This window comes from Mytilus trossulus, chromosome 4 (assembly GCF_036588685.1).
Source record: "Mytilus trossulus isolate FHL-02 chromosome 4, PNRI_Mtr1.1.1.hap1, whole genome shotgun sequence".
Classification (NCBI taxonomy): Eukaryota; Metazoa; Mollusca; class Bivalvia; order Mytilida; family Mytilidae; genus Mytilus; species Mytilus trossulus.
This window is the reverse complement of record NC_086376.1, coordinates 39,593,836-39,617,983: the sequence shown is the minus strand read 5'-3', so window position 1 is coordinate 39,617,983 and position 24,148 is coordinate 39,593,836. Positions and strand designations below refer to the sequence as shown.

General features: G+C 29.5%; 1 protein-coding gene across 1 annotated transcript; it reads right to left on the bottom strand.

Annotated features, from left to right (window-relative positions):
• Positions 1-1,795: 1,795 nt before the first annotated feature.
• Positions 1,796-23,906, bottom strand: LOC134715277 (pyridine nucleotide-disulfide oxidoreductase domain-containing protein 2-like). Its single transcript, XM_063577368.1, has 16 exons — positions 23,687-23,906; positions 19,805-19,824; positions 17,777-17,870; positions 17,014-17,087; positions 15,591-15,746; positions 14,428-14,584; positions 13,893-13,954; positions 13,617-13,714; positions 12,358-12,499; positions 10,732-10,863; positions 9,320-9,392; positions 7,635-7,791; positions 5,932-6,083; positions 5,190-5,296; positions 4,561-4,681; positions 1,796-3,206 (listed from the first exon to the last, which is right to left on the bottom strand). Exons 1-16 carry the CDS (start codon positions 23,823-23,825, stop codon positions 3,142-3,144), a joined length of 1,749 nt encoding a protein of 582 aa, XP_063433438.1. The 5' UTR covers positions 23,826-23,906; the 3' UTR covers positions 1,796-3,141.
• Between the last annotated feature and the right edge of the window lie 242 nt (positions 23,907-24,148).

Genomic DNA, 24,148 nt, shown 5'->3' with positions numbered 1-24,148 from the left:
AAAAGGAAAAAGTTGTGAATATATGCGACTACTCTTCCTTGAAATACTTTTCATATTGCAAGAAAAATCAAAACAAATAAAATGCTATGCTTGGCATCTCTTTAGTTATATGTCAAAATAAAAAATAAGATGAAGAAATGGTATGATTGACAAGAAGGCCATAGACAAACGTGTTCTAACTGTTCATCTCTTACCAGAGGAGACAGATTATGTGTGTAAACAGTTCTTTAAAAGCATCAATGATATCCAAACTTCTCAGTTTTCAAATTCTAAAGGACTATCAATTATTTCATTGTTTGTTCCACAGAATGTAGACAACGTCACATGATTACACCAATTTCAATTATCATGGACGTTGTAAGCCAATCACATGCCTTAGAGTAAGAAAAGGCAAATTGTCTCTGAATCCATACAAGCAAGCTGATTAACACCAAAGTAAAAACACTAATTTGTCTGATCATCACAATCATAATTCATGCTGTTGTTTGTTTTCAGTTTTATGTCTTACCTGCAACAAAAGTTGCAGTACACAAGACATGGATATAACTATCCACTGGATGGGATGTTAATTTTTTGTACATCAGCTTTATTTTCAGAAAGTAGAGGACCTGTATGGTTCATATCTTGTATGCAGATACTTATGTTATGAAATTTCCAATTGTCATATGTCCATTAACATTAACCTCATTTTCATGGTTCATAAGATGCTTGAAAAAGGCTTAAGTTTTTTTGTCATGTGAATTTTCAACTTGTTATGAGTAATAGGATAATTATATTTAGTATATATATTCCTTGCAACTTCTTCATGTCAGTAAGACAATGACTGACATCAACCTCTTTTCATGGATTACTGATGAAGGTTAAAGTTTCTTGGTTAGGTCAGTTTCTGATATGCTACAAGCAGTAGCTCAACTAAATGTGGTGTATTGAATGATTGTACATGGGTACATATTAGTAAGTTAGGTTTCATCTGACCTTGACATAATTTTCATGGTTCATTGTTCATAGCTAACTTTTTGTGCTTTTTTCTGTTTTCCAAGTACTATAAGAATTTTTACCAGATAAAGAGCCTATCCAACAGATTCCAGAAAAAAGCAATTATGTGTCAATGTAAAGCCTTCAACAATGAGCACAACACAGACATTATAGTCCACTAAAAAAGGATTCTATATGAAAAAATGTGAACCAATATTTAGAAAAAAAAAAGGAACTGATTTATGTAAGCAACCAACGATTACAACTGAACTACAGGCTAGGGACTGTCACATATAGAACATTGTGGGGTCAAAAATATTTGTGTTGATTCAATCCTTAAACAGTGGTGTAACAGCACCACATAATACTGAACTATAAGGGAGATTATTGGCTTATCAGGTAGGTATGAAGCACAAAAAACAACTAACATATAGACAAGACAAAAAGTACCAATCTTATACTACCCATAATTTTTTTAATCTATTTACAAACAAATGAACACTTTTAGCTACTAGTGAAAAAAAATATCTTGTTCACTAGACTCGAGCGTCTTTCCAATTGTACCTTGATTCAAACATACTAAAATTCTAAAATCGGTGCAAATGAAAAAAAATCGGTGCAAAAGAAATGCACATCGGCGCAAATGCAAAACGCCGAATTTAATTAATAATGTCAAGTTGCAAATGTTTTCTTTCTATGATACATCAAATTTGCAAAATGATATTTCCATATCTTTTATACAGCCAATAAAACCATTAAGACTAAACATGTTTGCAACAACAAAATACACAAATACATTTCATAATGCAAACACACTAGATTTGTTAAAATATTTTTAATAAATAAATTATAATCACAGTTATTGTGTACAAATGTTGTGATTGTCAATAAATACATGACTTGTGACAGAATAATGCTTTTTTCACTAACCATTTTTAAAATAGACCTTGTGATATTTTATGATTGTACTGGCCAAACTTTTTATTTTAAGCTTAAAACATGCTATAAAAATATATCAATTGTAAATAAGTCAATACCAACTGGAAAATATGAAATATAACAAAAATACCATTCCAGATGGTGAAAGTGTATTTCTTGGAATTAACAGTGTTTTAGTTTAACAGTATGCAAGAAAGAATCTATCAATATACTTACATTGCAACTAAAGGAATGAAACTCTAGAAATTGGCTTTATAGTGCATTCATAGGATTAAGAAAAACATAAAAGAAAGAAGCAAAACAAAAAGACAAAGACTTAGCAAGCAAAACGATCAATTAGTGACCTATACAGCAATATGTGTATAAATGAAAAATACTCATTAAAAATAATACATATATTGGGTGTTTCAAATTGAGGTTTATGTTTGTTTGTTTATTTAACACTATTTTATTAATATCAAGATGCTGACAAGTTCACAATAAATGATACTTTCAAGAGAAGATAATTGCATGTTGAAGTAAAAGCATTGAAGTGAGATAATAAGTTGACAAAATCAAAAGACAATTTCATACATTTGTACTAAACAATTCTGACCGACTCAGACTTTAAACACATTATACTGCTGTATATGAGTCAATGGAGTCAACATATTGAAATTTTAAACATGAGGTACAAACATGTTATACAAGAACAATATGGATTTCAATATGTAAATTGCAATAATGTTAATACATGTATACATAATTTTCTAATTTAAAAACTTTACACAAGTAAAAATGTATATTGTATAGAAATATCTTAAAGTAAATATTTAAATAATCTTTTCAAAGGAATGTTAAGATTTTTTTTGATTTTTTTCACAACTTATTAGCTAATTTATTACACTATAAACCATAAATGCATTAACCAATTTTTATGATCAGTTGGCTCAATATAAATTTGATTTTACACTGTTAGATGGGATACTTATTGGTTAGGTAAAACAGCTTCATTCAATAGATTTAACCTAACATTTATCTTAACTTGACCCTACCAACTTCAGTGTTCACACCTGGCACATTTTTTAAACATAATATTTAAAATTTGGTTAACACATGCATGGTTTATGGTGCAACAATCTGAGTACTGTATAATTTTCATGACTACATTTATGATTTTTAATGTTCAAAGGCGGACATCAATATCACGTATACTAACATAAATCAGATTTCTATTTTCCATCTGCGTTATTTAAGATCTTTTAAAGCCACCTGTGCTGCTTGTCTACCAGGGACACCCATTACACCACCACCTTCAAAATAAACATAAAATACAGTAATAATGATGACATATAGTTGTGTATCTTTGATTGGCTCAAAAAGTTGAACATAGCCTTTTCAGATGCTTGTATACAAAGCATGGACATAGAATCTGTATTTCTATCAGGTTGTATTAAAGTGATTCTCTGAGATATTTTCTTTGGTCTTATTTGATAAAACATAAATACACTTAAGTGACTTTTTGGTACAATAAAAGATTGTAATTTTCAATTGTATTCAGTCTTGTGATATCATGTAAATACTAGAAATATGTAGAATTTTGTCATTGATAAGGAGCACTACTTCAAGCACATGTTTTAATATCCAGTCTCTTTTCCAAATAGCTGCCGAAGAAAGAAGACTTACGGAAATTTGGTGACACTCAATTTCATCAATATATCAATCCCCTCCCCTTCCCCTTCTTCCACCTTAACAAGAGGTTCTTTAATTGTTGAATTAAAAGTGACAAAAAGAGCGATTTCATCTCCCAAAAGTTGAGAAATTACACTGTTACTAACAGATTTATAGTCAAGGGGAGATAACTCTAAATTAATTGACTTTAAAAAATTCAATTTCAAGTGATGACATTTTTCTTTTCATTTATTACATAATATAATCGTTGGTTCAAACTGTAATGAAAGTATTGTATATTAAAATTCATTATTTGTACTTATAATTGTAGTGTATGCAAATTTTATACATGTATCTTTTGATATGATTGATTTTGAAACATAAACTGTCACATCTGTGGCCTGCATCATCATTACATGTGTTAGTTGTTATTTTGACTTTAGTGGACCATAAAAGTTATTAAAAATGCCAACACAAAACACTATTATTTACCAAATTCCTTCGAAACTTAATTGCCTCTGTCCTGAATATGTGAATTATAATATTCTCTAAACCTACAATCAACTAAAACAATCCCCAAAAAGTAATTTTTGTTGTTGAACGTTTCTGAAAAATTTCCACCATATCTCACGAGATATTTGTCGTTATGGTTAAAAAAATTGGTTTCAGCAGACATAAATGATGTTGACACAAAGGTGCATACCAATGTTTCAAAATTCTGTGGTCAGAGCTGGATACAATTTTTAAATTCATTACAGCAGACTACTAAAATGGGAATGGAAATGGGGAATGTGTCAAAGAGACAATAACAAGACCCAAGAGCAAACAACAGGTGAAGGCCTGAATGCTTACCTTTGTTTACACACAGAGTAAATCAATTTGTCAATCATGGATCAAGTATGCCTATGCAATCTTTTTCAAATTCTAATAAATATGGTTGTGAAGTGCAGGTTTTTCATGCAACTTAAATTAAACAAGATCTGAAAATAGTTATACCTGGATGTGCACCAGATCCACAGAGATACAAGCCTTTGATTGGACATTTATAATTACTCAGCTTTGTGATTGGACGAGAGGTGTATAACTGATCAAGTGACATGGATCCATGAAATATATTCTGAAAAAAAGAGTCTTGCATTAATTACACAAAAGGTCAAATCACTTTTCTATAAAGCAAAAATAACAGTTCTTCTTAAAACATGAGAAATCTTAATAACAGCCTTTGATTATGTCTTGGAAAATAATTTACCTTTTTTTTAGAATTGGGTCATAGTTTGTCTTTAAAGTATAGTTTGCTCATGAATCAGATTAAATAATGACAGTTATGCAAAGTTTGAAAGTTTGAAATTTTAATGATGAGTTATCTCCCATTGACAAAAAAAAATCTATGTTCATTCATCAGTCTTATTTGAACTGTAGCCCTTATACTTAATTAATATGAAATAAATACAATAAATAAGTCTATGTTATCATCATCAAGGATTTACAAGTATAGTTAACTATACAAATCCTTGTTATCATCAATGTGAAATATTTCAAACACATTTGATTTACCAATAAATTTGAAGTTTACATTTTGACATTAAGTTCTTTAATGCTTTTGATAAAAGATTGAAAAATATTACCCCTCCTGTTAAACCGAATATTTTCTCTAGATCAGGTGGTGTTAGTATATCTCTTCCTACTACACTGTTCTTAAAACCAGGAGCATAAGATTCAATGATGTCAAACACTGTAATGAATGGAAAAGAAGGGATACAGTGTATTAGTTCATGACATAAAACTCTAAATGCACTTGAACAACTCTAGAGATCAAAATATACATTTGTGCTGATGTTGCTTGCTAGAAAATTAAATAAAATTATTCTCAAACTAAGTTTACATGTATCGTTGTTCAATTTTTCATTCTTAAAACAGTCTGTTAGCTTTAATGTTTTGGCTTCCTTAAATCAAATAAAAAAAAAAATTTAAGTTCTAAATGTTCCCATTAGAATCTAAATAATTGTATTAAACCATGCTCAATGTTTATTATTTCATAGGAAGATATTATATTTGTCAATATTTTACATCTTCCTTACACACTTGGAATAAAGATATTAAAAATATGACTACTGAAGTAAAAATGAGAATAGAGTATGGCATGAAATAATTATTTCATGAATAATCTCTTACAAAAAATTCTCACAACTACTGAAACTAAGCTCAATGTAGTTAACAGAAAAACAAAAGATACAGGGTATCCATCCATGACACAAAATCAGTACATGCACACTTTGCACAGCAACACAACACACAAAAAGCAATGGAACAGCACTTCTTTTGCAGTTCTTCATCTCAAAGTCAATTTATCTGTTAGTTTACACATACCTGTATCAGCATACATATTCCTGGTAGCATCATCCCACTGACCGTCACGTAACTCATATGGTGTGTATTGTGTAAACAGTAAACAAACATGGCTGCCTGGTGGTGCTATAGTTGGATCTAAACTACTTGGTATCACCATTTCTATCATTGGACTGTAAAGGAAGAGAATATTGTCTTTCTGTTCTTTTTTTTTAATTCAAGGAAAGAATAAATTTAAATTTGTAGTAAAATGGCTGAATATGGGTTGAGCTTACATGGGACAATCAAAACAAGTTGTATACAATGTTGTGTTAATTGATGTATTTCCAAGAGTATGTTTTATCATGGATAAGGGAAAAATTGCATTTTTCCTCAATATTTTATTTTGTGGTTTTGTCAAAGTTTCGAACAAGCCTATTGAAAATTTGAACTTAATTAAACAGTTAAACTTGTGGTTTACCTAAATCCAAAAAATCCAAGAAAATTTATATGCCATGTATACTAATGAATCTGCAGTACTCCAATATGAAATGCTCAGAAAAATTGCATGCGGAGAGGATATCACAAAAGAATCACATGCTAAATGGCACTTCTGAAAATCACTTCCCTAGTGTTCAAGTTACCGTATAGTGGGTAATTTTTGCAGTTGTAAAATTTTGCAATTTTCATTAAAAAAAAGGTATACGAAATATTTTGGCAGATATAATTTAGGCGAATTCAATGTTTTTATCAATATCTTTGTATGTGCACTTTTAAATTGGCAGAATTTATTTTGGCTAATTTGTTCTATATGCGAAAAAATAAGGGAAAATTAACACCCCACGATAGTAACCCGCTTCACAGTATTATCATAAGGTTCCAGATCAAATATCAAATTGCTCCTTTCTTCAGCAACTAAGTAATATAAGAAAAGGACAGTGTCTGAATTAACATGAATCAGGAACAGAATATTGTTAACATGCACAACTTTAAAGTACATTAACAAATAAGATAACAAGGGGTCAAGATTTTTCCAATCATGACTACATGATTAATGAAAAAAAAAAAAACACTTTCCACAATGATAGACAATCTGAGGATCTAGACAAAAATGACTGCACCTGAAAACGGGGCAAATAATGTATTAAACACTGTTCCACTACAATATGATGTACATATATGACTAAAACTGTACTGTAATAGATTTCATATTACATCAAAAACAAGAATGTGTCCTAAGTACACTAATTTGGCAATAAAATCATCAAAAACTACCTTGACCAAAAACTTTATTACCTGAAACTCCCACTTTCATTTTCTATGTTCAGTGGACGTTGAAATTAGGGTCAAAAGTCTAATTTGGCTTTAAAATTAGAAAGATCATATCATAAGCAACAAGTGTTCTAAGTTTCAAGTTGATTGGACTTCAGCTTTATCAAAAACTACCTTGACCAAACACTTAAACCTGAAGTGGGGCAAAGGGATGCACAGACGAATGAACATACAAACGGACGGACAGACGGAGGCACAGACCAGAAAACAAAATGCCCCTCTACTATCGTAGGTAGGTGGGCCATAATAAAAATACTTTACTTCATTCTTCCTGATCATGGATGAAATAGTTGCCACTAGATGTTAAGCAACAAACAATCAATCAATCTTAATTCTATTATCAAATATGATTTTACATAAACTAAAACAAGGCTTTACAATCCAACAACTTTCTACAGAATACTTATAGACACCTCTTTGAAAATTTTCCTCGTTGAGCATCTAAATAGCCATCATGGATCAAGTCTGAATGTTCACAGTTAAGATGTATTGTAGCTCGATGATGTGGCATTATCTCCCCTTTCTGTTTGTTAGGATCTGCCAGGAAGTTAGGAAGCTCATTTACTGCAACTGTAATATAAGAAAATAAAATATTAAAAGATTATTAATTTATGAGCAATAACTTTTATGAAAACAATTTGGTTGAAGACTAAGCATAAACATTTAGTCATTATCTTATTTCTGATACACTTTTTCTCTAAAGACATGCATGTAATCTGCTCTTCGGTCATGTTATTGTTTCTATGACACATTCCCCATTTCCATTCTCAATTTTATTTAAGCTTTATTTCAATAATAACATTTTGCATATGCAAAATATATTCTATTATATGACCTGCTTTGGATACAAATTGACCTTATGCAAGGGGCCATAGTTACATGTATATACATATTTTTTTATTTGGTCGGGTTGTTGACTCTTTGACACATTCCTCATTTCCATTCTCAATTTTACATGCATTACACTATGATTGATTGGGAAATAAAATTTTAACATTTAATATCAGTGTTGGTCTGAATTTGAAGATTCTTACAAAATATCCAAATTTAAATTCAAATTTCAATCCAATAGCTTACTATATGTACGTGTATTTTTTTCATCAGGTTAATTTCAATCTGACACTGCTCATATGTTAAAATAAAGTTTGCATATGATAAATTTTTATTTTGATAAAATATGTTGTAACATTCTGGAACATATTTTGAATTAATTATCTTTTTAAAAGGCTAAAAAAACAAGACTATAACTTTACTTGTATCACTTAAAGCTTCTCTTAAATTTAACCCATACTGAGCCAAAAAAAAAACTTCTACATAAACACTCCTGTGAAACCATCATTTTCAACAAACAATAATTACATTAGATGTATGTTTCATTATAATTCGTTATTCTGGTTGGCTAACTGCACATCACATGTTATTCCTGAAGCAATTGCATCACTCAATAAAACTTATTATTCATGATAACACGTGGTCCCACAATAAAGTGCACAGGTGAATAGAATATTTTTTTTTTTATAAAATTCGTGTTTTCATGATCATAGCTAAAAAATGTAATTATAAGTATTGAATGCTTCTTTTTGTAACTTCATAGGGTTGTAAAAGCGTTGACCGTGCGCACATTTTTAGAATGAAGCGCTTCATACAAAATGAACTTTGGTCAACGTTTTTACACCCCAATGAATTTACAAAAAGAAGCATTCTATTCTTAATTAAAAAATACAAATCATGCATTTATTATTCATGATAACACGTGGTCCTACAATAAAGTGCACAGGTGAACAGAATATTTTTTTTTATAAAATTCGTGTTTTCATGATCATAGCTAAAAAATGTAATTATAAGTATTGAATGCTTCTTTTTGTAACTTCATAGGGTTGTAAAAGCGTTGACCGTGCGCACATTTTTAGAATGAAGCGCTTCATACAAAATGTACTTCGGTCAACGTTTTTACACCCCAATGAATTTACAAAAAGAAGCATTCAATTCTTAATTAAAAATACAAATCATGCCTTTCATTAAGAGACATATCAGCAGTTTTCATAATGATTTAAAAAAAAAAAAAATAGAAACTTTATGCGTTTTAAATCATACAAACCATTTATTTTTGTGACTGGTGATTCATAAGAGATACTTCTCAAGTCTAATTCTACATCCTGTGGTAAGCTGCCCTGTTGAAATATTGAAAATAAATATACATTCAAGACAATCTTTTCTATTTTGAAATATTGAACACTTCAAGTAAACTTTTTTTATAAAAAGTTTGGCATTGCACATGTTATTTAAACTTTCAAAGTTGATTTTTCTATTTTTTACATACATGTAATTGGAACTTTAAATGAACAATTTTCTTTTTAGTCACACTCATATGTGCATACCTATTCACTTACATCCCATGTATATATTGATTTATTTAAGTTACATGAGTAAATTATTTCACTTTTAATGGTCAGTTGTGTACATTCTACCTTCAATATGCTAATATATTTTTATATTTTCAAAAAAAAAAGATACAGGAAAATAACCAAAAACAGAACACTAGATCACATTTACCATCACCAACTACAATCTCTGAGAAAATAAGCAAACAAACAAAGACAAATAACAAACAACTCATGCTTAAGACAGGCTTGGTACCAGCAAAAATCTGGTAGACAATAACCTGGTTTTACATGTACAAAACCTCCCCTTTATATATCTAGAACATACATGTAGCAAAATTGAAACACACAATAAAATACCTGCATAGTCTAGCTGCCATCAGAGGGACTAATTACTGGAACAACGAAATAAAAGACATAATACAGTTTGGATGTATAATAAAAAAAAGTGCTAGATATTACAGGAAGCTTAATAAGCCCATTTCTAAGTAATGAATTTGAAAGTTTTTGAAAACAAACATTTTTTTTCTTTTTCATGAAATTTTAATTAAAATTAGCACTATTTGTGAGAGGCCAGTGATTCATGTATTTAAAATAGTAAGAACATTTTAACAGAATAAGTTGGTATATCAAGTCTATATCACTTGATGTTAAAACATGAATGAGCTAATCCAAGTTTAAAATTTGTAGATGACTATAAGTTCCATTCATAACAATATAATAGAAAGTCAGTTGAGAAATATTTTTCTTTTATCTATTTCATGCCAAAAAAATGATATACAAATATCAACTACTTGTATGGAGATTAAAACTCCTTGACAAATTTTTCTTCATGGGATAAATTCAAAATTATGTAGAAGTAAACAGGGATTCCCTTCAGTATCAAAAGATTATACAATATTGATACTTAGCTATTACTTTTTGTATCCGACATAGTTACTGGTATATTGGAATCTGTTTTCATATTGCAACAAATGTTTGATACTTACTATATTCACATGTCTTATAATTTTCCCAGTATCTTCATAATAAATTGTGATATGAAATTGAAATCTGAGATTATAAAAAAATCTTTAAGACATATCTCACATGTTTTTTGCTTTTAGTATGCACATATTTTCAAAATTACCTGTGGTAATAAGTCTAAAAAGGTGACTTTGGGTGTGGCATTTGACAAAACAGCTTTTGCTTTGATTTCTGTTCCATCCTCCAATACCACTCCTCTTGCTTCATTGTTTTCTACAATAATGCTAGACACAGCCTGAAATTAAGGACAGTTTAGTATATATGTTAGACTCATATCGAGGTCCAGCTTCTAATCGACGTCCACTCTTCAAATCGACAGCCGCTTCTCAAATCGACATCCAAATCTGACGTCACATTCTCAAATCCCCGTCCAATATTTTGATACTCTCATCGAATTCCAATGTGGCAGCATGTATTGACAAAACTACGTCTGATTGGTTGTAGTCGTCTTTAATCAATGTCCAATATCAATAATATATATAAAGTACTGGACATAATTGCTTACACTTATACATGTACATGTTTGTATGGTTTAAACATTTATATATAATTTCTATATGGATTTTTTTCAACCCGAAATAGGTATCATGCATATAAAAAGTTTTATCTTGATAAAAAAATTAATAGAATTTGATTGGTGTGTCATTCCTATTCATTTCAATAAATGACATCCATGGATGTGTATGTCAAGGACAAAACAACTTAACAACAAAGAAAACCACATTTTTTTAAAATTAGATTATATTTGTCACACATAATATGTTCAAAGGTCTAAAGATTTCAGCTGCTGTCAATTCTATTCAATTTTGTATTCTGTGTCCAAAACGGATGTTGATTTCAGAAGCTAAAAATTGAATGTCGATTAGAGAAGCCTAAACATGGACGTCTATTAGATAAGCATAAAATTGGCCATATATTTGGAATGTTATTTTATTGTGACGTCAGATTTGGATGTCGATTTGAGGAACGGACGTCAATTAGAGACTGGACGTCGATTCTTACATATATACAAAGGATTCATAAATAATTGTCTAGTACCAATTTTTGTGGATTTAATTGGTATAGGCAAATCATAAATCTAAATGTTAAATGCAGTATGATTTTCCTATAGGCTTGTATGAAAACTTTGGCAAATTCAAGAAAATCAAGTTTCCATGGAAATAGTCAAGTATGCTAAGATACTTATCAACATTTCCTTAATTGAACAATTGCATGATTGATATGATTACATGATCTCAGCCATCTTTATAATGAAAATGAAGAATTTTTATCACTGAATTTTAAATTCTGGTGAAGTTATAAAGACTTGATTTATAAAAGTAAATTTTTCATCAATCCCCCTTCCTATTTTCGTGTGAAAATTTGAAGGAAATGCAAAAGTCTTTCTGAGTAATATAGCAGCATATTTTAAAATGACCGATTGATACCAAAAGAGGTTTACCATAATGTGCACATCATTATTATGCACATAAAAATTAGGGTGGTTATGACAATAAATGAAACTTTAAAAAAAAAACTTATAATTCAACTGCAATATAATATATAATCTTTTGAGCTATAATTGTTATTTTTTTATACATTGAATCTTGTATGAAGAGTTGTCTCATTATGACACTCATACCACATCTTCTTATTTATATTTGTTCCATAAAATACCATAACTATCACCCTTTCCAACAAAATCAAAGAAAATGTTTCCCACAAATGATAATGAATCTATTGTATTTACTTTATTGGTGAAGACTGATGCTCCATAGTCTGTAGCACAGTTAGCAATGGCCTGCGATACTGATCCCATTCCTCCTTCTACATAGCCCCAAGCTCCTTTTATTCCTTCTAATTCTCCCATAACATGATGTAACAATACATATCTATATCATAGAAAACTAAAATTATTAAAGAATATCAATTTTCTTCTGACACTTTTTTTTTATGAGGTTAGAATTGTATTTGCTACATGTAACATGTTTCCAACAATTTTAGGTATGGCGAAAAATGCAAATAGTAAAGTATGAAAATAAATAATTTCACATTAACAAATCAAAGTGCTTGTATTGTACGGTAAAGATTGCTTCAATTTATCATGGGAAGTAACATTAAATATTGCATTGGATGTAGTTTATTAATGACCAATTCTAGACAAAGAAGATTACTCCAAATTTTTAAAGATGATTTTAACAATGACATCATTTATATTTTTAGAACAGATTTTAGATCCTGCACCTTGCAAAAGTATTGTAAATGTCTTGACAAGTGTAACATCATTTTGTGCCTTGAATATCTGAGCATATATTACATCAATATTTTTTGGAAATGTTCATGGGTAGGATGTATATAATTTTATGATCAATGCACTTATATATTTTGTGTATCAAAAAGGTAGTGATAAGTCCTAGAAGATTTAGATATCAAGTCAGTCTCGGAATAAGAACAATCAAATAAAACCATTGCATGATAGCATACACCTTATCGCTATTTATTCCATTCCGGATAAGTTCTAAAATTACACAACTTTTCCATCCAGTTGAAGCTATCAGGGACCCTGTTTAAACAATTCACCATGCATGATTCTTTATAATGAGACCTGTTTAAACTACGGTAAATACTTCAAACAAATTTTATTTTTACTTCAATTTTAATTTTGAAAAAGTGGATCATACTCAATCAAAGTTTCTTGATGGTCGCTTTCTAAAGTTTTTCCTCCCTTAGCTCACTACTGATGACTCTCTTTTCGGTGGCCTGACCCAAAAAAAGAAGTTATATAAATTACTGTTTTTCACCGATTGGACTAAATAGCCATAAGTGTATTGTACTGTAAGACTATATTTTGTACAGTAAACTCCAATTTAAGTACATAATTATCATTTAAAATTCCGAAAGTCTCATAGCCTAGCTAGCATCTTTATAAAAGAAGCAGTTCAATAATGTGTTTGAGACAATGGTACTTTTTTCAACAATATGCTCTATCTTTAATTTAAATTATCTTACCCACTTCCAGGTGTTTTTGGACTAATCATTGCACCAATTACAGAGTCTGTAGCTAATGTTGCCTTAAGTGGCTCAGATTCAAACCATTTATCTAAAATCTGCCAATAAAAATCTTAATCTTTAATTAATGAAATATTTGTCGACATCATGTAATTAAGCTAAATACAAATAATCATTTTTTGTATCAGAAATATTTTTCTCAATAATATCAAGTTTAAATCTTAATTTATGGCGACCTATTGTTGTTTACATAATAACATTGAATAATACACAAACCTTTGTTGTTGGTGCTGTCATCAATTCTGTAAATGCCGACACATCGTTTTCTTCAGAAGGTACTGAAAACATATTGAATTTTTAGTGTCTGCTGAACATTTAGCAGTCACCAATATCATCTATCTAAGGTACCAAATATAAGTGGGAGCCTCCTATATTTTTTCAATAAATTGAAATTGCCTTTTAAAAAGTTATTTATTATTGTCTAAGCATTGTTTGTTCACACTCAAGAGAATGTTCTAGCTTCCTGATGTTTGGTTTTAGCAAATTTATTTATTTCTGATTGATTCATATTAAAGTGCATTGTAAAAAATGTTCACAGTTATATTTTAACTACTGCATTAACAACAACAAAATATTTTGAAAAACACTCTGAAATGGGTTCTTTTACAATAGTTCTTTTCAAAAATTCTTCAGTAGATCAATCTCCATTTTGAAAGGTTTAAAAAATAGACACTATGCTTGAAGTGAAGAGAAATTATATTTAAAAAATTGAGACAAATTTGTCATCATTATATACATCTATTTTGTATACCTGATTGGAGCAGTGACTTCAATGATGGCAACTGTGACAATTTTTCTTTAAATGTAGCAGACGCCAGGACATGGGGTAAATATACTGGATTAGAGTCTAACAAAGGCTCAATGGCAGCTACAATTCTCTCTAACATATGTTCATATTTTACAAACATCTAAAATAAAATGAATATCATCATAAAAAGTGAAAAACAGTGGATTAGGTGAAACTTTTACTTTATTTTAAGCTGTTTGCACATAATGAAAGAGATATGAGGTATTCTTCAAAATGATAACAACCCAATGACGAAAATAAAAAAATGTTTAAAGTGTTGAACATACATGCCTTTTTAGCTTTCTTAGCCATGTTAGTTTTGTTATTTGTTAAAGGTTGTACAATGACTTGTAATTGTTCACTTTTTTGTCTTTTTGTCTATGAGTAGTATTTACATTTGCAATCATACATTTTCGTATTTTCATTCTGTATCAAAGATTCAATTGTTGTATGAATAAAGACAGCAAGAGACCCTGCTAAATATGTAAGTGACCTTTTTTCTTCTTCATATGAATTTGGTTATTAACTTATTTAAAAGTACAATGAGTAGACATACTGCTTGAAATATTTGTTTAAATTATTTCTTACTAATAGGTCCGTATACACAGTTATTTCTTAGTGCATTTCTTTTAGACAATAAATGAAAATAAAAAAAAATCCCACCTGTGCTTTCTCAATAATATTTTTACAGTGTGTTGTACTACTTTTGGGACAAATTATATCAAAACTATAGAAATATTCATCAGCTCTAACTCAAAATATGGACAATTTTATGTTAAGGGGGTCTTGAAATATTTTGACAGCTTCCGAAGCGCTAATTTTTTACCTTTTTTAGCTGGACCTAATCACTACTTTACATTAATATTTATGACCCAAACTTTTTTACAGTGTCATTTCACCCCCCTGCTTGCTATATGAGGAATAAAACATGGAGAAATAAATTTGGAAGGGGTATAACAAAAATTGGCAAGTAACACACTGTCCACACTAAGGACTATATTCGTGGACAACCAAAATCAAAGGAAGATAACTGTGTTACTCGGACCATTATCTATAAAACGTATGACAATATTTTCAAAGATTAATAATCATGTTAGGGTAATTATTATAAATTGAGATTATCATACTTCTGAATCCTTTTTAGAGAACTGTGCTATCTGTCTGGCATTTTCTTCTCCATCTCTTCCAAGAAGAAGCGATCTAGCTTTCCCATCTAATCCACCAGGTTTTATAAGAGGTGTATAGGAATTAGGATCTCTCAGGTAAACCTTTAGTCCATATTTCTGCAATAAAAATATAAGTTCAAAACAAATACAATAATAATAATAATATAATGATGATATTAATAAATTCTTTATTTAAAATATCACAAAGAACACGATTATTTTGTGAGTCTATGACCTGCTAGATTTATTACACTTGCATATTTAGTGACTTTTGACATTTAGGTCAAAACCCATATAGAATATAGTAGGTAATTTCATTTAACAATAAACATGAGTAACAAGTTTTAACTTGATGTAGTAACAAAGTATACCTAGACCTAGAACTAAAACTTTAACTCTTACATACCTTAAATCTTAATTCTAACCTTATATAGAATTGAAGGAGGAACAGAAACATGCACAGAATGGAAACAATAATGCGCTTCTACTATTGATAATTGTACGCTGGACATAAGATTTAATTGATTAAATAAAATGTAATTTAAACAAAAACTTTTCTTCATTCAAAAATGTTGCACAGGCTTTTCTCAAATATTCCACTGAGTGACGGTCCACATTTCATTAGTACAAGAAACTCTGAGAATTTTATGGTAGATATTAAAACTGCACGTTGTTAGTCGATAACAAAAATGCTATACCATCAATAAATGAATAATGTCAGCATTTCAATGTGTTTATATTATATGGTGTTTTTCAAAATTATTGGAATCTCTTAACTCATCTAAGACAAAGATTATTTTTTTTATAAATTTAAGTATATTTCTTTCAGAATGAGTTTAATAAATACTTTTTAAAATTGATGGTTTTGTTTGTTACTATGTAAACCATTCAATGAGAACTGTGGATTCATTTAAATCTGTGGAACATATATCATCATTGTTAATTATGGGACAAGAAAATGAATTTATTAATTAAATAATTTGTTTAAATTCAATTTTTTCTTGTTTTGTGTCAGACTCACTACAAAATTAAGAATGCATGAAACAGACAATTTTCTCTGACCACAAACATTGGTATATGTAAATAAAATAAAGGGATCAACTGACAACAGTAAAACCTGAATGAAAACAGAAGAACAAATAAAATTGAGTTTCCTAAATGTGTAATTAAAGATATCTCCCCTTTTTTAGTCAATAGTTTAATTTTTTGAAACTGTAATTTTCTGCTATGCAAAATTTAATTGTATTATTATGAGAAACAAGAAAACTATTGATCATATTTCAATTTGTATTATTTATTAAATTTGCCGTAATTACTAGTTAACATCATCAAAATAGACAATTGCATTTTTTAAATCAGAAAATATCATCTTTGATATATGTACCTTCAACTCTAAATCTGTTATTATTTGTGGTCTCAACAAACTCAGCACATAAGATGCTCTGGAAAATTTAAAACCTACAATATAAATATATGTACAAAGAATCAATTTTAAGTAAATATGGTTTATCAGTAACACCAATTCAAAGTGGTTCCTCATTAGAAAAGTATGCCCTTTAATGCCCATGTCGTAGTAAACACTACTGGGAACCTACATTTATACTGTGCACAGTTTTTTCATCCACCTTTCATTTATAGAATTAAACAATAAATAGCAAACCTCGCTCCAAACTCCTTCCCAATCTCTAATCCCCTTATATTTTTTTAATCTAATCGATGCAGATCAATTTTCTATATATTTTAGGCAGTTATACATTTATATGAACAAATAAGGTCATATTCTGTCTGTCTATAAATTCAAAAAAATCACAGGAAAAGTATGATCAAGTACATGTATAACATACAGAATAAATATAAAATTATGAATGTAATTGAGCAGTTGTCATTAGTTCATGTCCTTCACATTTGTTTTTCGTAATTGTACTGTTAAAAATAAAGCCATTAAAGAGTTTCTTATTTCAATTGTTTGGCATTTTCCTTTTCTTTGTTTTACTAGCTGACTATACAGTATGGGTATTTCTCATTTTGAAGGTTGTATGGGGACCTATAATTGCTTATATCCATGTCATTTTAACTATGGTGATATGTCTCTTTGGCGATATCTCATTATTTTCATACGAAGTACAATAAAATATATTCCAACTTACCTGGGACAATTTCCTCTGTGACAGCAGCTCCACCAATCACATGTCTCCTTTCTAATACACACACATTCTTGCCAGATTTCTGTAGATATGCAGCCTACAACAGATATCATACTCTAAACCAACTCATTTCCATGAGTGATTTATTTTCACAAGTTTCGTGAGTAGGAAAATAACACGAAAATAAATCGTCGCAAAAATGAAAAACTAGGTTGTTTCCTTATTAAAACACAGGAAGCAAGTTAGAAAATCATGACATTAAAAAGCTGCAAAGTGGACTAGAAAAGGTCAAACGCGAAATAAATTATTGGCATAAATGAGTTGGTTTACAGTATCTTGTAGCCTTATGTTTTGTTGGAGATCTTATCTTATCTCATAATAAAACTATCTTTTTTATAGAGATTTTGAGATTTTCTGTAAGCATCGTTTGAGATGGATGACACACTTTTGGGATGTGGGATATAGTGTACGTAAAACAGTGATCAAGATGAGAAAAAATATCAAAATTGCAGGATATGAGAAATAAACCTATAATGGTTTACTTTTATAAAGTGTTACTTGGATGGAGAGTTGTCTCATTGGCACTCATACCATATCTTCCTATATCTACACACATGACATACCCTCATATTTTACATGCACTAATCAATATCACCAAAACTATGTTGAATAGACCAGTAAACCTTTTGTTAAAATTTTCAATAAGTTTCAAAAACATCCTTCAAAGTTTTAAGAAAAGTGTGTTAGGCCAAAAAAGCTGCTGGTAAAGTTTTGTTGTTTTACAGGGTAAGAAGATAATTGAAGAAAGGGGTTGGTCAATAATTGACAATCCAAAATCCTTATATTTCTATTTCTGGAATGGGAATGCAAATAGAGAAATCATCATTTTAATGAGACAGAATACATTTTATACATAATCAATTCATATCATACATGAGTCATGTGAGTGATGTGCATTAGTTCCTCAAAGGAAAATGTAACATTTGTTAATAGGAAAAAATTAAACAGGATGTAACATGATACATTTCAATGGTTGAAAATATTGTTATTTTCATCTCTGTTATGTCTGTTGAAATAAATAGTAAGAAAAATAAAAAAACTTTGTTACTAAATGAAGAAATATATCTATTATATACTGTTCAATCTATTATAAGGAACAAAGATTAGACAAAAATAAATATAGCATACTTTTCATGTATTACTGTTCCTATTTGATATTTTTATTTCACAGTGATTTAAAATCTAAGATTGCAAGCAACATTATTAACATTGGTCAGGAAAGATGTGCCAATACTTATAATTTTCCGCGTTTCGAAGTATAGAGGAAAATAATTGTACTAACGGTTCTTTCAATATATGTATGGACACGTGATATTAATTGTAGTATCACGTGAATGGTCATTTTGGCGGGTTTATTTCCCTATCAGACCATTCTCTCGCCAACTTCGAACTGGTCAAGTTCAGATTTAATGTTGGTTCATTAATGTTTGATTTTTTTCTTGTTTTTGTACTATATATTGGTATTTATGTTTGCTATTACACATTTTGATGGTATTTTGTTTATGTAAGCATATTAAGCTAACTTTCAGTATTGTCCAAGTACAACTCTCGAGACGATCTTCCGAGCATTAGGGTTTGGACACAGGTTTCCATATCGACTAAGGTAACTTGGTTGTTGGTTTTTCCTGGCCGGCGGGTTCGTTTATGACGGAGTCAATGTTTTCATTTCATATCGAAAGCATTGTTTATATATATGTATATAGATATTATTTGCATAAATACTATGTTTGTTATGATATATTATAATAAAATCCGGTGTCCTTCTAGTCTTGTGGGCGATCAGCAACTATAAATTGTGTTTGATATATTTATTGTTATATATATATAAGTATAGTGTGTACAAGCACTTATGATTCTCTTGCTATATTCTCACTACTTTCAGGAAATCCTACACTAAAATGCCTTGATTCAGATATCTTAAAGTTAAAATCTGTATAAATGATTTAATAAAGACATGATTATGTAACTTACTGTAACAAGTCCATTGTGTCCTATAAAAAAAGAAAAAAAAATAGTTTTTAACAAATTGTTGAATTGTTGAAATGAAAGATGAAATATATATAAATGTGTTTTTTGGTGCTGTTGTGTAAATGTAAAGTCTTTCATATGTACCCAACCACAGGTTTTTCTTTATTAATTCATGATAAATATGTTGACAAGGTTTGAGCAGAACTTATTCATTCATTATTATGAAAAATGTTTCTTTGAAAATTATTTCACTGGATCTTATATTATATTTCAATTTTTTGCAAAATTTTAAATTGGAACAAAGTTCAACATTTTCATGCCCCATGTGTAAGGGTTAGAGTGCAAATAAGAAGTATGCTATAGAAGGGAAGCTCCTGCTAGAGGAGGAAGATAAAGACTAGGTAACAGGTAACAGTTAACAGGTTGATAGAGCTGTGATTTTTTGTTCCAGAACTTATTTCACAATTGGTAAACAAAATAGTTCCAGAACATATTTAACAGTGCTGAAAAATATTTTCTGTGAAATTAGTTGTTTTGGAACAAAACTCTTATAACATTTATTCCAATGGAACAAATGTCATGCGGGAACAAATTTTGTGTTGCATTTTCCATACCTGCCAACTGTCACTTTTTGCGGGGGATTTCCCCCATGGAGGCTCCCAAATTGAAATTTTGAAATTTTTAAAGAGCAAGTATGCCCACAATTTAAACAAAACAAAACAATTATTTTTACAATGAATTGAGGCTTATAAAAGTATGAAGAAGCCAAAAAACAACATTACACTGTATTTGAATGCCCCTTGAAGGTTTTTTAGGCATATGGCAGCCATCTTGCACGCAAAACCCCCATGGGCATTTTGAAAACTTGGCAGGTATGATTTTCTCTTTTGACATGTTTGAAGTATCTACATGTATTTTACTCTACACTAAACACATAACAATAATACCAAGCTTTGTAAATACCTATTAAAATTAATCTTATATTGTAAACCTTATGAGCTTAAAATGCTAAATTTATAATCTTCTGATGTAAGCAGATGATATGGTTTTGTTTAGTGAAAATATACAAGATTTACAGCATATGATTGATAGTGTCAACACTTACTCGAATGAAAACAATTTATATATTAACTATACAAAAACAAAGATTGTAATTCTCAGAAATAGGGGTAAGCCTAAACAGGAAGAAAAGTGTTGTTTAAATGGTGATACCATTGATATTTGTAATGAGTTTATGTATTTAGGATTACTTTTTTATTACACTGGTAATTTTGTTAATACACAAAAGAGATTGTCAGAACAAGGAACAAAAGCAGTATATAGTATGTTTAATAAAATACAGGATGACTATTTTAACCATGAAACATTATTGACTTTATCTGAAACTTATCTTGCAAGTATTTTGAACTATGGCTGTGAAATTTGGGGGTTTCATAAGGCACCAGATATTGAAAGGGTTCATCTGTATTTTTTTAAATGTATACTGAAAGTAAAAAAGAGTACTGTTAATAACATGGTTTATTGTGAACTGGGTAGAATACCTATGTGTATAGAGAGAGAATACAGAATGGTAAAATATTGGATAAAATTATTATGTACTGATAATTGCATATTGAATAAAGGGCTGCGCTTAGGCGCATGATACGCCCGTTGCTCTTTTAACTTGTCTTTTATGCTTTAAATGAATTTATATGATCAACTAGAAATAGTGTAAGACCTGTCAAATACCCCCCCCCCCCCAAATAATAAATAAAAATTACCCCCCCCCCCCCCCCCCAAATAATAAATAAAAATGCACAAAAAAATTGGCACTATTAAGGCTACCTCAAATTTAACTAAGTTTGTTTTCTTAATTTTTCATCCATACATAAAATTTTGTGAAAGTGTTAGTTATTGTCCCAAAATTGGAAAAATCCCCCCTTTCTTAAGCATAAAAATTCATAACACGGAAATGTAATATCTGAAATTTATAAAAATTGAAAGGGAGCTTACATTAATAGATATAAACAATTCACCAAAGTTTCATGGACATTGTTGAAAGCCTTTTTGAGTTATTGTCCGAAGTGTTAAAAATCCCCCTTTTTTTATGAATAAAGCCCCATAAATCCAAAACTTAAAATCTGAAATTTATAAAAATTGAAAGGGAGCTTACATCAATAGATATAAACAATTCACCAAAGTTTCATGAACATTGGTGAAAGCCTTTTTGAGTTATTGTCCGAAGTGTTGAAAATCCCCCCTTTTTTATGAATAAAGCCCCATAAATCCAAAACTTAAAATCTGAAATTAAAAAAAAACGAAAGGGAGCTTACTTCAATAGATATAAACAATTCACCTAAGTTTCATGGAAATTGGTGAAGGTGTTTTTGAGTTATTGTCTGAAGTGTGGATGACGGACGGACAGACGGACGGAAGGACAACGGTTTACCATAATACGTCCCGTCCCGGGCGTATAAAAACTGTTATGATGAAATGTTTAGTAGCTGTAATACAAAACCAAATGATAAACAGAACTGGTGCTGTAAAATTAAAGATATTTTAGGTAAATATGGCTTTAACTTCATTTGGTTAAGTCAAAAGGTAGATATTGAAGATTTTTTTCTGAGACAATTAAAAGAGAGAATGGTTAATACATTTATATGCGAAGCAAATGCTTTCTTTGAAGTCTCAAACAAATGTCAATTATATAAATATATTTTTTGTACACATAATTTACAATTTTACTTAGACAAACAAATGAATTACATATACAATGTATAAACCTTAATAAAAATAGTATATATACCAATATACATAATTAACAGTGCCTGGTGATGTTTCATAGCCTATGAAATATCACCAGGCGCTGTTAATTATTTGTATTGGTATATATACTATATTTTTATGCTTTTACATTTTTTCACTGCTTCACATAGTTAATATGGCTTCCACTAACGAAAGCTCCATTTGGACATGTTGGAGTTATTGTGTTTAGAGACTACCTATGTCAGTACACCTTTCCTATATTACCTACATATATAAACCTTATATTTGAAAATACCGTATTTGTGCACATAATTTGAATATAGAGACAGGAAGACATGATAATATTGACAGGAAAGATAGATTATGTATTTATTGTAATAGAAGTTCCATTGAAGACTAATTTCATTTTGTATTCGAATGTAATAAATATGCTGACATTAGAGAAAAATATATCTAACAATATTATTGGAGACACCCCTCTACTTATAAATTGATAAAATTGTTATCTGTACAGAATATTAAAGAACTGAACAATCTTGGTAAATACTTAAAATAAGCAGAAAAACTACGCTGCTAACTTTTATTAATTTTATGAATTTCATACTCTGTGTTATACTTGAAATTGTGTTGTATACAAGTAATTTAATGTATCTCAATGTAGTTAACATTTTATTATTATATGTCTGTTTATGTAATATGGTGCATGTATAATTAATTTGTCAAAAATGAATGTATATCCTATAAGCTGTACTTGCTTTTGGAATAAAGTATTATTATTATATAAATCTTAAGTATTATTAATCATGCATCTTATCACAAAAAAATATTTCATTTTAATAGCATGTTTAGAAACATGAAAAAATAATAGTAGTTTGAAATATACATCTAAAAACATCTTTTAATTCAATCAGTATTTGAATAAAAATAGGGTACAAACAGCCCAAGGTAAGAACATGAAATGCATATATGGTGTGCAAATGTGTTTTTAAGGTGCAAACGGACCATTAAGTTTGGTTGCATAATAAGTTTGCACTAAGTTTCATAAAAGATTTTTTAGATGCTTTTGTCATTCAAAAATTGCAGATGTTGACAATTGATGTAATGAATCATTAGGTCTAGGTGAGTTTTAACAAATATTACCTGCACCAACAACAATAGCATCATATTCTGTCTTTAAATCATTTTTCACATTACTAAATGTTCTTGAACACTGAGATATCTTTCTAAATGAAGGAAATAACTTTCTAAAATTGACAATCATATTCAAAGATAATGTCATTCACATCTACATGGACAATTGGGTAATTTATATAAAGTTAGTGTGTTTGATCTTTTGGTCACTGGCGTCTGCCATAGTTCGATCATGTGACTATTTTGATCTGCACAATAACCAAAAATTAAAAATAAGATTATTGTATAATTTTTAGTCTTTAAATCTTTTGCAAAATATTCATATCGAAATTATATTAGATTAAATCTTTAGGTTTTTCAGTATATTATTTTTTATATTAAAACAATTAGCGCGGACGTATTAGAAGACACCGTTGATAAAAAGTGCCCCATTATACGGAATATGCTCGTGTCGTTGCCCGAAATAGTTTT

Bases quoted from the DNA above. Each gene is read 5' to 3' on its own strand.
- LOC134715277 (XM_063577368.1), bottom strand. From the start codon at position 23,825: ATGACATTATCTTTGAATATGATTGTCAATTTTAGAAAGTTATTTCCT. The intron at 17,088-17,776 runs GTAAGTTGGAAT...TTTATATTGTAG, and splicing joins CACAGAGGAAATTGTCCCAG to GTTTTAAATTTTCCAGAGCA. The intron at 13,715-13,892 runs GTTTGTGTATTA...TTTTATTGGCAG, and splicing joins TGACAGCACCAACAACAAAG to ATTTTAGATAAATGGTTTGA.